This window comes from Taurulus bubalis (assembly GCF_910589615.1).
Source record: "Taurulus bubalis genome assembly, chromosome: 1".
Classification (NCBI taxonomy): domain Eukaryota; kingdom Metazoa; phylum Chordata; class Actinopteri; order Perciformes; family Cottidae; genus Taurulus; species Taurulus bubalis.
In genome coordinates, this window is record NC_136589.1 from 29,805,725 (window position 1) to 29,822,235 (window position 16,511).

General features: G+C 40.7%; 2 protein-coding genes across 2 annotated transcripts; one reads left to right on the forward strand and one right to left on the reverse strand.

Annotated features, from left to right (window-relative positions):
• Positions 1-1,394: 1,394 nt before the first annotated feature.
• Positions 1,395-6,132, forward strand: atp1b3a (ATPase Na+/K+ transporting subunit beta 3a; the record flags this gene model as incomplete). The annotated part of the gene is made up of 7 exons (XM_079214370.1): positions 1,395-1,506; positions 2,691-2,819; positions 3,154-3,252; positions 3,411-3,604; positions 3,852-3,902; positions 4,462-4,548; positions 4,637-6,132. The coding sequence occupies 7 exons, from the start codon at positions 1,395-1,397 to the stop codon at positions 4,802-4,804; spliced, it is 840 nt and encodes a 279-aa protein (XP_079070496.1). The 3' UTR covers positions 4,805-6,132.
• A 4,275-nt stretch (positions 6,133-10,407) lies between these two features.
• On the reverse strand, positions 10,408-15,726 carry grk7a (G protein-coupled receptor kinase 7a; the record flags this gene model as incomplete). Its single annotated transcript, XM_079228816.1, has 4 exons — positions 10,408-10,747; positions 10,993-11,273; positions 13,748-14,203; positions 15,130-15,726. The coding sequence occupies 4 exons, from the start codon at positions 15,724-15,726 to the stop codon at positions 10,408-10,410; spliced, it is 1,674 nt and encodes a 557-aa protein (XP_079084942.1).
• Between the last annotated feature and the right edge of the window lie 785 nt (positions 15,727-16,511).

Below are 16,511 nucleotides of genomic sequence, written 5' to 3' on the forward strand. Positions count from 1 at the left end.
CTTGCAGTGGGGGGACTTCACAGAAAAAAAATGTGCTTGAGTGAGTGAGACAAGAGAGGACTAGCCCATGAATCAGTGCGGCCGGCTCTCACACTAATCAGTCAAATGTGTGTGTGCGTGCTGGTTGTGTGCTTGGTACCGCATTGTGAGTTAGTGGACTCTGCCTTGCAACAAATTCAATCTGACAGCAGGAACTGGATGCAATGCGACCACTACTCCAGTCCCCCTCCCCCACACAAGCTGAACCCTACATCAAGGGTCATTATGTAACTCTCTCTTCTCTTTCCTCAATCTCTGTGAGACACTGAGATTGTTCGCTGGAGGGCCGGGGTTGGAAGTTAAGCTTTTGTCTTACTTTTTTCTGTCAGTGTCTCAGTCCGTCATCCTGCTGCCTAAGCACCAACAGCTCATTATCTCTCAGTTCAGTTCAGTAATTGGCACAACCTGCATCATGTGTACAGACTTGCCTTCTCCAGGGGATGAAATGTTCTGTTAACTATGACACATCTCTCTCTCTCTCTCTCTCTCTCTCTCTCTCTCTCTCTCTCTCTCTCTCTCTCTCTCTCTTGCATGCATACACATATTATTTCAGTAATGCTCAATTGCCATAGCAACACGGATTGGCAAATGCTCCAAATATCTATGCTCAACCAGTCAGTCACAAATGGCATCCTCCTGGGCTTCAAGTAGGCAGATCACTGGCATATATATATATATATATATATATATAAAAAAATAATAGCATTTTATAAACACACTCGCGCTGCACTAAACTAGAGCTTTCTAGACTGAATCAGGCCATCCATTGCTGTCGAAATACACTCGTAGCCTTTAGGATTGGTTAATGGTTTGGTGAATAAACGTGTACCACTGTTGCGCCGTAGAGATGTTGTGAAGAACTGTGATAAATCAGTATGACGTGTAATATTGGTGTGATACCATAGAAGGCGACCGTTCCTGTTTTTCTTCCTGAAGGATCCCACAGCCTGTAGACACTTTATACACAATGGATTTCCCAGCTTGTTCCCAAACCTATGTCGCCATTATAATATAATGTGTGATAGGAAAGATATTGTGCGCTCTATTTATAATTTGTGCGCGTAACGGTGCGTCTCTCCGTCATTGGCCAATGTACACCCATCTGGTCGCACTGCATCAGATGCCACGGCGGGGCTTGTGCCGACGTCACTGATTTTTTTCTTCGCTTTCCTTTCCTTCCCCTTCTCGTTTTTTTGTTCCACCAGAGCATCTCTCTCTCTCTTTCGGTTCTACGCCGCCCACTCCACTCACCGCCGCCTCGTCGGCTTCTTCGCCTCATTACATCGCCTGCTCCCCTTTTCTGCATTTTTTTTAGGGAAAGGTTACCGCGCATTTTGGACCAAAAGTGTATCACCATGGCGAGCACCGAGGACAAACCGGCCAACAAGGAGAACGCTTCCAGCTGGAAGGACTCCTTCTACAACCCGAGGACCGGGGAGGTGATGGGTCGCACGGCCAGCAGCTGGGGTAAGGATCCCCGTCAAAAAATGCAGCCTTAAAAGCTGAGTGCCTCCTGAATTATAAAGTCTACTATATACGTCAGTGCATGGATACATTAAAATGACTGCCACTTAGATATTTGGATTAGCAGAGGAGCCATCATCGGCCTACATGAAGGTGTAAAGGAGAAGCCTGTAACAAGAGGATCACCAATGATGCTATCAAAAGGGTTCACCAGCCTTTCGCAGATGATCAACCAGGTCATGATCAATCATAACAGCAGAGATTTGTTTTGTGCGTGTGGGGGGGGGGGATGATACATGTATAAACATTTGTCATCTGCATTAATAGTATTGTCATGAAATTGTATTTACAGTGCAGATCCCAGCTGTTAAGACCCCCCATTACCTAATCAGATCTGAGGAGTGTGCTACAGCATTCCTGAGCTGCATCCATAGCTGATCAGGGCATACATTTTATGTAATGATTCCCCAGTTATTTCCAGAGTGAGGGAGTAACACGCCACCCTCCCTCCAGCAGCCAGCTCCTATAGGCTAGCGCGGGCTGTCAGGCTGCCTGGGCCCCTGTGCTGCTGTGCAGTGGGATGCTCCATTGCAGTTGCATGGCCGCCCACATTAGCATGCCTGTCAAGGTCAAATGGGATTCCCTCTCTCCTCTTTCTCTCCTTTTCAAGCACTAGGCAGGTGCATTGTGGGATACTGTTGGCGAGGAATGAGAGAAAGGGGGGGATGTACAACAGGAAGCTGAGGGGTCCATCCATTTTTTTCCTTTTTTTTTTGGTCAACTTAGAGGGCATCCGTGCTGTGCAAGCTGGATGGTGGTGAACCATTTTGAGTCAGATGTTTCCATAACCGTGGCTCCTTTTCTTCGCCCTACATTGTTCATAAATGAGACTTCAGATGCTTTCAGCACTGCAGCATCATCCATAAATCTTGAGGGATTGGAAGGTGAAGGGTCTGAAAAATGGCCTCAGATTTGTTAGCAGCAGCAAGTAGCATTTCCACCTTGATCCAAAATGGTTTCTCTCAAAGGGATTGTACACTCAAATGAGGATTTCTTCAGCGCGATGAAGGAAATCTGAATTTTGTCCAAGATTATGTGTGGTTAAAGCTTGTAGTTAATTATACATGACCCGTCTCTGACATTATGTCTCCTTTCTTTTCTATTTCTGCTCCTCTACTTTGCTCCAGCCCTCATCCTGTTGTTCTACCTGGTGTTCTACTGTTTCTTGGCTGGCATGTTCGCCCTGACCATGTGGGTGCTACTGATCAGTCTGGATGACTATGTGCCGAAGTATCAAGACCGGGTTCCCTATCCAGGTTGGTGTCTCTCAGCAATCAGTACAAAGGAGGACCGGGGCTTTCAGCTACTGTAACTACTGGCAGCATTGCTTTTTGGGGCATCCATTATTCATACTCGCGCCAATGAGATGCTGTCACAATAATGTGCTTCATTGCAGCTACTTTTTGTATTGATCTGTTTAGATGTCTGTTCCTGTGTGATATCAGCAGTGGAGCTTGTTTGGATCAGAGAACACTTCCTGTCCGGCTGTAATTCGAGACAAACCCCGATGAAGGCTGTGCATTTGTTTCTCCTGCTGGGGATACGTTACTACTTTACTCTATGTTTATTTACTTGATGTCTTTGTTGCAGGGTTGGTGATTCGTCCCAATTCTCTGGATATGTCATTCAACAAATCTGACCCCCTCAAGTATGCAGGGTATGTCAAGCACCTGGAGACTTTCCTGCAAAGTAAGTGAACTTCCCGCTGATACACTAAGAAATTTATCTTAAAACAAATTTAAGGCTGGATGTAAGAAAACAAATTCCACTCCATTTCTCCCAGATCTTTTTCCAATCATTCATTCCATTAACTTGAAGATATATCTCTGTTCATCTCTCTCTTGCAGGATATAATGATTCACAGCAGGACAATAATAAGGACTGCCCCCGAGGAGAGTATTTTCTGCAGGACGACACCGAGGACATGGCAAAGAAAGCTTGCCTCTTCAAGAGGGGCTTCCTGAGTCTCTGCTCTGGCCTCTCTGACACCAACTTTGGATATTCTGAGGGAAAACCCTGTATTCTGCTGAAAATGAACAGGGTAACTCCCACTTTCAGTGACCTGAAAACCACAGAAATTCTCTTTAAAAATCGCTTTACAAATTTACAATTTATGTACAAAACTCTGTCTTTTAACCTTTTGTTCCTTCCCACAGCTTCTAATCTCCATTTGTTTACTTGCCTGCTGACCGTTCCCAAAATAAAAGATTAATTTCTAATTTGGGTTCCACACAAGCTGCAACATCTTCGACACAGTCTCAACCTCTCTTGTTTCCCTCACCTCATAGATAATTGGCCTGAAGCCTCGTGGGGATCCCTACATCAACTGCACAGTAAAAGTAAACACTTTTTCCACACTATACTCTACATGTTGTAGTTGCTTGTATGTGGTTTTTTTATCATTTCGTTCATATAAAAAAAAATCCCTGATGACCATAACTGTCAATATTTTCTTTCTGTTGATCTTTCATTTTGTCCTTCTTTTTGTTTTTTTGTGTCCGATTTCTTTCTGCATGCTGTCACTGACGGCTTTAGGGTAAGATAATATGTAATTCATGAGGATAAGGCCAGTAGAGGTGTTAACACATTTTTATTATGTAACAAGTCATTATGCAGGTGCCTCTAAACTCATCCTAGTGCCATTTTCAAGTCATTTTAATCTAATAGGCGCAATTTTCAGCCACAAATGTTCTTTGCAGATTAACGCAGAACACTACATGTGTTCTACTTCATTTCAATCTCCTCACTAACAAACAGAGGGGGCCATTGCTTTTCCTTTTTTTCAAGTCCTTTCTCGTGATCTTGGAAAAATGTCTCATTTGCTACTCATTTGCCATAATGAGCTGCATTTCATTTAATGTATACTTTGCATTGATTAACACATGTTCTTCTGTGCAGAGAGACACCCCAATTCAAATGCAGTATTTCCCCAGTGAGGGGCGCATTGATAAGATGTATTTCCCCTACTATGGCAAGAAAGCCCATGTAAGTATTTCCCCCCGGTCAGATCAAGTCTGCTAACAAACTCACCTCGACGTGTTATTGACAGACAGCTGTCTCTTTCTTGATGCAGGAGAACTACGTTCAGCCCCTTGTGGCTGTGAAGCTGCTGCTCACCAAGGACGACTACAACAAGGAGCTGCCGGTGGAGTGCAGGGTAGAGGGCTCTGACCTCCGCAACAACGACGAAAGGGATAAGTTCCTGGGTCGTGTTACCTTCAGGATCAAGGTGGTCGAGTAGAAGAGAAGACCGCTGTTGAAAGGAAACCAGATGCAGAAGCTGCCACGTTTGCTAAGGATTTATGTTTAAAATTTTAAGAAAGAAGGAAGTGTTAAATATGTCACAAAGACAACATTTTGGGATGTGGCCAAAAAGTTAGATGTAGATAGGAGAGCCGGTTAGATAGAGATATTGAATGTTGCTTTGCTGACATTTCTGACCCATCTTTCCTTCACGATCTCCTCAAAGATCAAAGATACAGGTTCTGCTCCTGACCCCATTCCTCCATTCTTTCATTCACCAGTTGCACTGTTCATTCTTCACTCAGTTTATTATTATCATTTTTAGTATTGATGTGATTAGATAACTTTTAGCCATCGCAACCAAGCCATTTGGAGCTGTTGTGTAATTGCTGATACGACTTTTGTTATGTTTTATAGATCTTTCTGCTGTCAGGAAGAGAGTGCTGTTTTCATTTCTCCAAACTGTGTGAACGGCTGCATTATTGCTGGTGTTGAGAGGATTTTTATCTTGTTGTATAGTATAATTGAGAAGGTAGAACATTTCCAAACACACCTCCCAGAGTATTTCACATATCACATCACAAAGACTTCATAGGAACGTACCTCGATAATCAAGTATAGCCGCTGTATCCCTGTATATGAAATGCCAATTACAAAGTCCCTTTCTAAATATAAATACATTGTGATCCTTATCATATTTAGGGAATTATAGATAGATCTTTGTGTTGTGGTCTGCGTAGCCACAACCCAGTCTTGTGATGTCTGTCTGTCTGCATGTCCGTCTGTCTGTCTTCCCGTCTTCCTGTTTACTCACCTCTTCACTGCAATAGCCAACATGTGGGTGAGCCCTGCAGGACTAGATAAGTTGACCAGCTCCACCTCGCGGGGTGCTGCGTAGTGATGGTGGCTGAGGTGACACACACACACAAGAAGGTTCAGTTAAAAAAAAAAGCTGTTAAGGTGGAGAGGCGCTGGGAAAGCATTCAAAAATAAAAAGTTCACTGTAACTATGTACTGTATATCTTTATGTGATCTGTATATCTATCTGGGTCTCAAAGATTGTTTGTTAGTTTTCTCTCTTCTTCGGCCTGTTGATCTGATTGTCTGCCAATCTATTACTCTTCAATGTATATATACACTATCTACCATATTTACTTAATTCACACTGTATTTTTGTCACAAAACACAATGTCTGTGCACTGTAAAGAAATAATTTAAGCAAAGATTTACAGGAAATTATCTTATTCAAAGCTATGTTTACACAGTCTTATAAGGAACCCGCATTTGAAAGACCAACTTGTAACATCTCTTCAGGGTGCCTTAAGACCTGATTAAATAAATTGTGGAATAAAAGTGATTTTGAAGAAAAAAAAGAAAAAAAAAGTATTTTGTATTTTTATTTGTAGCTGTGGGAAAAATATTCAGCTCCTTCACGTGAGTAAAAAACAGAACTGTAAAAGAAATATCCCTGTAACTGATATATCATAATACATTATTAAATGAACAATATGGATGCATCAATGTGAAAATAGCATGTTACTGCAGCTGATCAAGGTGTAGTACGTTTAAGTTGGGTAGTTTAGGTCAGTTGTCATGCATGTCCCATGCAAAGGGTCTCAAGATAAATATGTGTGGTCATGAGATGATTAATGGGACAGTAAAAAAAAAACTAGTAGTAAATCTGACATGGGTCGCTGCTTGAAGAAGTGCCAAGAAGTGGCCATGCGCGATGCGCACGTATGGGCATGCGCGGCAGGCCCGGTATGGTTGCCTGGTCTGTGTGACAAAACTAGCCCAACAGCCAATATGAATTAAAAACAGCCCACTGCACTGCCAGAACTCAAAACATGTCTCGGGCAAACATTGCTTTTTAAGTCCAACAGCATAACAGCATGAAGCAGTTTCCCTGAAAAAAAAATTATTTACCTATAGCTCCTAAAATTACCTTGTGTAATTAGATATAGTGTTATCATAAATATACAAAACAGCTCTGTGAATACCAATACACTGATGCACAAACTAATCTGTTGCTTTGTCTCTTCCCGTTTCACTATGCGTCCTCCCTTCCAACATTAATGTAGGTTACTGTTTTTACTTCATATCTATTTAATGTATAATTAAATGCCTTATTTCAACTTATTCAATCATGTGCTTATATTAAATACATATATAAATAGGTAATGTATTTACTCGCAGCATTTTTTGTATGCAAAATCATGCACGATGCACCTGATGTCAATTCACAACATTTTTATAATATACTCACAATGCATATGTCAATAGGAGTATAAACTGAGCTTTGATATCACCCCCAGCCACACGGCCAATCTTTAGACCTGACAACACTGTGGCCGAGCTATGTTTAGAGGGGAGAGCTTCATTTACTGCTCAGGTAGACATTAGTCCAATATCTTGACATATAGCAAATAGTGTGTTGCTGAAATGCTCTAAATACTGAGAGAACCTTCAAGGACCTTCTACAAGCTGTCAGATAAATCGCTCTTGCCCATTAATAAAAAGTACAATATTTTTCTCAGAAATGTCGTCAAAAAATCCCGTATTGGAGTAATCTGTTGGAAATGATAGTAAACACAATTATTTTTTATATTGATGTAAAATGGAATTTTAATTCAAAGTGTGAATGTGCTCTATAATGTCACAGTATAGAGAGAGCACAGACATATTGATTTAGATTGTGTCTTGATCATATTTTGCCTTTGATCAGCGTCAGCTCAATCTCATTGTCACCATCCTTGTAGCACAAATCTGTAGCCACAGGAGGGAGCGAGAGAGAGAGAGATAGATAGAGAGAGAGAGAGAGAGAGAGAGAGAGAGAGAGAGAGAGAGAGAGAGAGAGCACAGGCAGAGCAAGATGTGAGGGAAAGTGTGGCTCCAACATCGTGCTGGGCAGCAGCAGAGAAACTGAGGAGGTTAGTGAGGCATTTAGCATTTCCCCTTTCTGCATCTTGCAATTATTCGGACGAAATTCACATAATTAAACCGGCCACTGGTTTTCACTATATCAGGTGACAGTCACTGGGAAATGAGTTTAGTGGATAGATTCCTTTTCCTTTTCACCTGGGCCAATTAAGTGAGGCTTTGGTTCAGATGCATGGACCCAGTATACTCACTTGCATGTCTAGTTAAATTTCTAGTTGGTTGTTTACTGAAACACAGACTATAGTCTCATCCCTGTGTGTATAGTTGTACCTGTAACTATTCCCACAGTGACTGCATTGGGTGTAGAAGTCAGAACATATCAGGTCGGTATCACACCTGTCTGCTGTGATTGCACAGCACCTCCATCCAGCTCTCACAGCACCTTGAGGCACAGCAGCTCTGTCCTTCACTGTCAACCGCAGTGTCTGTTCCAGAGTCCTGCTACATGCAGCACGAATCCACCTGAGTGTCTTTATAAAATACTGTCTTCAAGCCCTGGAAGCAAATATTTTGAAAGAAAATACCAAACAGATATTTTCATTTGTCTATTTGTTGGATTTATGCCCAGAAAAGACATTTCTATTTATAGAAAATAAAGAGTGAAATGTTGCAAATGTTGGAACTTCTTAGAACTTAAATTCTGAACTGGAAAGATCTCTTATATTTGTTTATGCATTTGGAGTTGTTTTCCACTATTTGTAATCTTGCAAAGATTTGCTTGGATAAATAAATAGGTTGGCTCACTTTTCAGCACCCACAAACAATTGGCTTATTTTTGGAATTGTATTTTCCATTTTCCTTAAGAAAAACAAAAAATGTCAAAATGTGGTGCAATAATGTTTCTCAGCTCCTCACTGCCGCTCTGTTTTCTGCTCAGACCCGTCTTTGGCAGAAACATTGTGATGCTTCAGGGATTTGAAGCTGATTTAAGCAAAGAAGGCGCAAGGATAACACTGGTTATCGCCTTATCAGCTAAGAGTTGAACATGCCAATTTGCGGTAGCCTGCCGCACAGCCTGGCTGTAGTCAGCATCCTGAAAGGGATTAATGCAGTTGATATTTTTAGGTTTTACTCCAGAGCCCTCAGCAACACTTTCTCTTTGGTTATATATAGCACAGAGAACATGAGTAACGTGGCACAGCTGTAGGCATTCTCTGACACTCAGATGTGCTTGCTAAGCCTCAAGTATACAACTAATTGAGACAAACACACACATTCATAATCAGGGAGGAGACACATTGTAAAAGTCATATATTTTAATTTATTCAATGATTTGAGATTGTTTTACATCTGACAATTTTCTATTAGCAATTCATCTCAAGTTATATTTACAAGTACATGGATCATATATATAATTATCTTATTAACATTAACTGTAAAAACTCAACTCTCAAGATCTGTACATTCAAAAACCTAAAGCAAATAACTACCCTGAGACAAGTAAACAAGAATCACAAGGATTTTCTTTTGAACTAACCCAAGTCTCTATACTCAGCTTAATGACCACAACAGCTGACTCTTCTTCAGGATCTGTCTAGTTTGAGTGATTCACACTAATCTCAAACTAAGAAAAGCGCCCTGAAGTATCACAGTGTTTCAGGGCCGTGGACAGAACAACTTGCACGTTCCTGGTACAGGAATTTATTGTCCAACTCCTCTAATTTTTCCTCCTTCATATGCAGCAACTAACTGCTGTTTCTGCACTCATCTTTCTGTCAGTATCCCAGGGCTAAACAGTCTCACTAAGAGGAGCCTCATAGCACCAACAGGAGAGGGACTCAGTGAAGAGGTGTTCAGTATCATGTTCTTTCAAATCAATGCTACATTTTAGGTGCCTTAGATATTTGCTTTTCTCTCTGTGCATAGATAGATAGATGATCTTTATATACAATACATACAATTGTTTTTTATAGTTTTTTGTAAAGACTGAAATGTTGATCAGGAAGTAACCACTTGGATGTAAATGCAGTGATCGTCCTTAATTAAGAGGTTTAGGGTCACAAAATATAATATTAAACACTAAAACTATCTCTGACACGTGTGCTTAAAAAGCATGTTTCTCTGAAGAAACAGTGTGACTGTGTGATGGCATCAATAAAGTTTATAGGTGGGTGGGGAGTGCTATGAAATGCTGTAAGCTTTACCCTATCCACAAATATATTACTACATGTTTATTCCCAATTGTTTCAAGCTCATTATTCAATTTAACAGCATTACTTCGGCGGGTAACTCTACTGCAAACACTGTTAAAAAAAAAGTATTTCTCGTATAGTTTGGATTTAGACAGTTTCCTCTAATCATAGTATTTATGGCACAAAGGCCTTGTTATTCTAACACTAATGTCCTTAATGAAAAGGTTGTAAAAATTACTCATAGCAGTCATCATGTTTGCAAGTCTACATTATTAGATATTTCTAAGAAAAGCTGTGAACCAGAGAGATGATGCTCAAAATACATCATCACATCCTCCATATTTTACCGAACCGTGCCTCGAAAGCAGTGCATCTCCTTGAGCATCCTTAAAAGAGAAGAATGGCACATCTTTCTCAACAAAGAAGCTTGTGCCCCATCCTTTACATCAATATTGGTGTGCATCTGACTGAGAAAACAAACAATTGATTGAGTGTTATTACTGGTAAACGATATCAAACATGTGACATCTCACAGCAATATACACGTGCCAGACTTTTTATCGCCATCAGGATCTCCTCCACCCTCTTTCCTGTTTGGATCGTTGAGCTCGTCATACAGTCCGGTCTCAATCATCTCTTGCTGCCACTGAATGGGTACAGCACCGGTGCTAAACTCCTTGAAGAATTTATTGTCATTAGCATCAAACTCAATGCCCTTGATCTCTGAGAACTCTGCGATGTCGTCGGTGTCTTTGGCGTAGACAACGTTGGGCTTGGGGACCCATGGGGGATCCACCAGCCCGGCCTCCAGACGGGGGAAGTTGATTTTCTTGAACCAGTCGTGTTTCCTCGGATCCTCCATGTTGTTCCTAAAGAGGGGGCAAACATGTACTTTCAAAACTACAATGTCAGACTTAATGGAACAAGAACAAAGTGCCTGCATGGGTTCATGCAACATTTTGGTTAAAGTCAAGGTTTCCCCAGCTTTAATCAACCAGTTCATTCTTAGCAAACGTGTTATTCCAATCTCAGTTTCTGAACACCCGTTGCACCGGAATGCCAGTAAACTGCACATGGCTTACTTACAGATTCAAAGAGTAGAAGAACCACTTACCTAATACCCAGGCGCTCCTCAATTTTCTTCTTTAGGAACTGCTGGATGACATCCTTGGTGGGAGCATCAAAGCACTTGTGCTCCCACTTTGGTTCCTCGTTGACAATGCGGCGCTGTACCTCCTCCTTCTCCACCTTCTCCTTCTTGCTCTCAGCGCCTTTGAAAGGTGTGTACCCAGCCACCATCTCGTAGATACTGCAGCCCAGAGCCCACCAGTCCACTGATGTCCTGTATGGAGTTTTGGTCAGAAGCTCAGGGGCCATGTATGCCCCAGTACCAGCCTGGAGGAGGGAGAGGGGCATTCAATATGAGGTGCATCTGTACATCCTTTTAATACATGTTTTACTTGTTAGAAAGCATAGTGTGTTTTATATGAGAATTCTACTCATATAAATTCTACACTACTGATGTGAAAGGCAAATAGTTAATAAATAAATAAATAATATGGTATTATATGGTGTATATATATATATATATATATATATATATATATATATATATATATATATATATATATATATATATATATATATATATATATAATATGGTATGCATCCCGATTGATAAGTGTTACATAGGTCAATTGCCTGGCTTACGAAAGCTTTACTCTAGTCTTCTCTTTCTGTCTCCCTCTGTGTCACTTTCACCTTTCCCTCTCTTGCTTACTCTATCCTTGCTCCCTTCCTTCATCCCTCCCTCTCTCTGTATGACCTCACCTGCAGCCCTAATCCAAATGCTAAGCCTACTACCTGTCAAGAGTCGTGTGTGTCTACACACTGACCAGTTGTTGTTGAAATTGTCCAGCCTCTTATATAAAGACTGGCCATTTCTAGAAGCTATAGCCACCAGCGGAAATTTGCAAGATCCGGACAACACGTAGCCTCTAATGTATAAAGAATGCATACACACCGCAAACTGGCATAGAACCAAAAGCTCATCCTTTACAACTGCAAGTAAGTCCTGAGGAAACCCTGTTACAGAGATCCATAGGTTACAGGTTAAGTGTTGTATTGGTATATTATTATTATTATTTGGACTGTTGGCATCAGACACTGCATCATTTACAAGCTCTTACAAATTGTGTTTATCTTTTTGCAAGACAGATAGTGATAACTAAATACAGTTGGTATTTCAAGATCTGTTCCTTACTTAAACAAGTGTGACAAGACTTGACCCATCTGACTGATTAATGAAGACATGATACTACAACTTCATTGACCAGACTTAAGCAGGTTTGCATGCAAGTTTAACGTCCTAATACTTACTTACATGTTACCTAACATGCAATCTACGAAACCCCTGCATTATTTTCCACTTTTCCTGGTGGATTTTTGTAACTAGTTCTGTTCATCTGAAATGTATGGACCTGCACACACAATTATTTGTATGATCATACAGGTTACATCATTATCATCATGATTAATCTGATTTTAGTTGCAAAGATCAGATCTCATTTTTCCACCCAGTTATAGTCAACTTGGTTTGCAAACCAACATGTCTAAATATATTCAACATAGGTTTTTACCTGGATCTGTCAATCTCATCAGGGACAGACTTGTGTAATGCCCACTAAGAAGATTAGGGGACCAAAGCCAGCCTTGCCTGAGGTTAGCCCAGTCACTTTGGCTGGTTGAGGAGCATCAGAGTATTGGATAATGAGATTACTGGACTTTCATGGAGCCGAGAGCTTACTCTTTGCTACCTCAAATAAGTCCCTTCGAAACCCTTTTGCTAAATGTTCATCTTTTTTTCAGATCATCTATGGGTTAGTGCGCTTGAACAGCCAATGAGTGTGACATCAAATTTAACTCATCGATGACATGATAACTATGTTACTCTTTCTCAAGGCATGAAGAGGATTTACAGGCAACAGGCTTTGCAAAGTGTCATGGCAATAAATTGTTGCACACCTGAGGCCACTATCCACAGAAATAACTAAATATCTGCGACCAAGTTGCTGAGGGAAACCAGTGTACATTCACTGCTACTTTAACAAGCACTGGACCTCCAAGGTCTTCAACATACCCCCTTCACAAAATGGTGGCCTCTAAATGGCTAGGCTATAATCTGGCTGCTCAAGGATCAAATGAGTTACATAATAGATTCAAAGACTCATTGCACAGATCTTTAAGCAATCTTGTAATCCCTGTCCGGATTTAAAGTAAAAACCCCACCAAGATGAACAGCCTGTCCAAGCCGGAGTTCAGTTTATAGCTTCAACCTCATCTTCAATGAACACTAAGAGACTGGAGATGTAATGGTCTGTTTTGTATTATGTGTGGTCTTAAACTTTAACCATTTAGAAGATGACGTAGCCCATTAAACCCTCACCCCTAATCCTATTTATTGTTTGAGTTGTGTTTAGAGGTTGTACATGGGGATTACATATTATTGTAGCCCTGATTTTTATTTTTTTTTAAATCTGTAAATCAAAAAAAATCAGGTACATAATCAGGGGCGAGCCCTCGCCCTTGTCCTTGCTGTATGCAACTGCAAATACTTTAAATAATAGATTAGATCTATTAATAGATCATAGATAGCCCTTTATGGTAGCAAATTCACCATGATGTAAAATCATTTTACAAGTCCCATTGTCATTGCTGACATCATCCAGCTAGGCCCTCTCATGTTAACAGCATCATAATGGCTTTGAGAGTACATTTTGGTGTACTTAGTGAACTTCTTTATCATGTTTTCCCAACAAAAAAATGGCCTTTTCAACCGTAACATCACTGTTGTGTGTAAATCTACTCACCATCTGAGTGACATGCTTCTCTGGAACAAGCTCTATGGCCAGACCCAAATCTGAAAGTCGGCACTGGCCTAGGCTATCCAGCAACACGTTCTCCGGCTTCATGTCACGGTACACGATATTCATTTCGTGCAGATGCAGAATACCGGTGGTGATCTGCGCTGTGTAGTGGATGATGCGCTTCATCTCAATTCCTTTGTCCACACCCTTGCCATCATAGCCTATATTGTAAATGTGGTACCTGAGGTCTCCTCCATTCATCAGGGTCATCACAAGGCACAGGTGGGTCTTTGTGTCATAAGCATAGCCCAAGTTGACCAAAAACAGACTGTTAACCTTCTCCAAGATCTTCTTCTCCAAAAGGGCCATCTTTTCACCACCCTTCTTCTTCAGTCGCTTTTTACACAGCTTCTTGCAGGCATACATCTGGCCCGTGTTCTTCACCTGAACAGCGCACACCTGGAGAAAGATTATTTGTTAAAACGGAGGACTTTTTTACTTTGATTTATTAGAATCCATTTTCCATAGAAACAAAGCAAGGCCCACTGGAATCAAGCTGACAGGCAGCACTAACTGATTGTTGAAAGTTGATTGGGAATGAAAGCCCTGTTTAGGAAAATTAAAAAAATAAACCACGGTATCTGTTTCAGTATTAGTACAGAATTAAAGGCAAGAAAATTGGTTCAGGAAGTCTTGACCCTTGCCAGCTGTGTCTTGGCGCCCTATTGTTTCTACAAATGTCATTCGCTTCTTCAATACATTTATCCATTTTAACATTTTAACATTTTACTTCTGGTATAATTCATTAAAGACATTTCTAATCAATCTTTAATCTTTTAATGATTTTTACAAAATAACTCATACTGCTACTCCCTATCCCTACAATTTAATTACTGCTCGATCATAGCGTTTTGTCTTGAAGACACACTTGAATCCATTTTCTGTTGAATTATTTCATATTCTTCGTTGTTAAATTTTGTACATGTTCTACTGTCATCTTAATTTCTGAAATGTGAAAAATGTATCTCAATTACAATTGACCTAACCCTAAACCTAATGCTGACAATAAAAGCGTCTATTGATCAGTATTTTAATTATGATATGGAACAACAATGACATGCACCATAATATTCTAATGTAGCACCAATATTACAATTCCAAAAGATGTGGAATAGATATGATCTTTTTTGTCATTTTTTCTCACTTATTTGCATGTATTAGACAAAATATGTTGGAAATAGATATTTTCTAAATGTATACCATTCCATATAAGGAACCTGGGGGAGTCATGCAACTAAAAAAAGCATTAAAAGATTAATTATTTGCCAACACACATATTTCAACCGACTTTATACAATGATATGCAGATGAGTTTGCATGCTTACCTCTCCAAAGCCTCCTTTTCCAAGAGTTCTGAACTCATAGAAGTATTTGTCAGTGATGGTCTGTTTCTCATACTCTTTCCACTGGAGGAATTTATCAAAGAATGGGCTGGCCTGATAATCTGAGAAGGGTTTGTCTTTCAGAAAATCTCTTACACCTTCCTGGACTTTGCTTTTCATCACCTCCTCAAATGTGGCATCTGTCACCGTCTTGCATGTTTCAAGAGACTCCCCAGAAAGAAAGGCCAGGAATGTCTTGGAGTCAGCCTTGCAATACTTGCTCATGATGTTTTTCTGTGCCTTTTCTTTTATTGCACCTTCAGCCAAATCCCAATCATACAGCTCATCGAGGAAATCAACAGCAAGTTTAAACTCAGCGTTATTTGCCAGGAAGTCACGGAAGACCTTTTTGCCAATCGGCTGCTTTTCACAAAGCGATGTAAAATCCTTGTCAAGGGAAGCTCGTAATGTAGCACACTGGTCAGGCTTGGGCAGGGCCAAGCTGCGGCGACGCTTTTTCATCTCCTTGTCATCACCCCCCTGGGCTTTTAGGTAGGCCGTGTTGGCCACTAGGTTATCCAGTCCCCCCATGTCACACATCTTGGCGGCTGTATGTGGTCTGTCCCCCCTAAGTGACTGGGCTCTTCAGTGGCTCCCCACGGATACCCTCAGCGTCTTTCAGAATGTCTGCGTCTGTGTGTGAGTGCAATTCGCTCCAGAGCCAACTTACAAATGAGCTCCTTCACCCAGCCTACCTGCAAAGCTAAGACACACTGACACACCCAGTAATTACTCATTTAGAATTAAATACCAGGGAGGGATTTTGGCTTAAGGATCTTTGTGTGGACTATTCAAGGAGGCTGTGCACGGAAAGGGAATCGTAAGCGGGCTCTGTCCTAAGAGGCTTTGTAGCCCTCTATATTTGTTCATGGTGTACAGTCGTCTCTAACAGTGGGCCAATTGGTTCTTTGACAAATAAATGTAATGATGAGACACAGCAAAAGACTCAAAAAGAAGCAGAACTTGTTCTGTAACGAGAAAGACAACTGTAACAACTTTCAAAAGGTCTTCTTAAGAACATTGTGAGAACTGGAGTAACACAGTTCTGTTTTCCATTTACATGAGATATTGTAGCATAAAAAAAAGATAATAAGATTGTATTTGAAACATTGAGCAGAATACTGATGCAATACTTTCACTGAAGTCAATTTAGTCAACATGGGCCTATAATATGGCATCCTCATCTTCTTCTCATTCCTCCTCCCAGTCTCAAAAGGGCAGGTACTTCAGAGAGCTTACTTTGAATCTGTCTGATATTTTATCCTCATCATTTAACCTCATTAATCAGTAGCCACCACTTTACGATATCTACACTGAACATTACA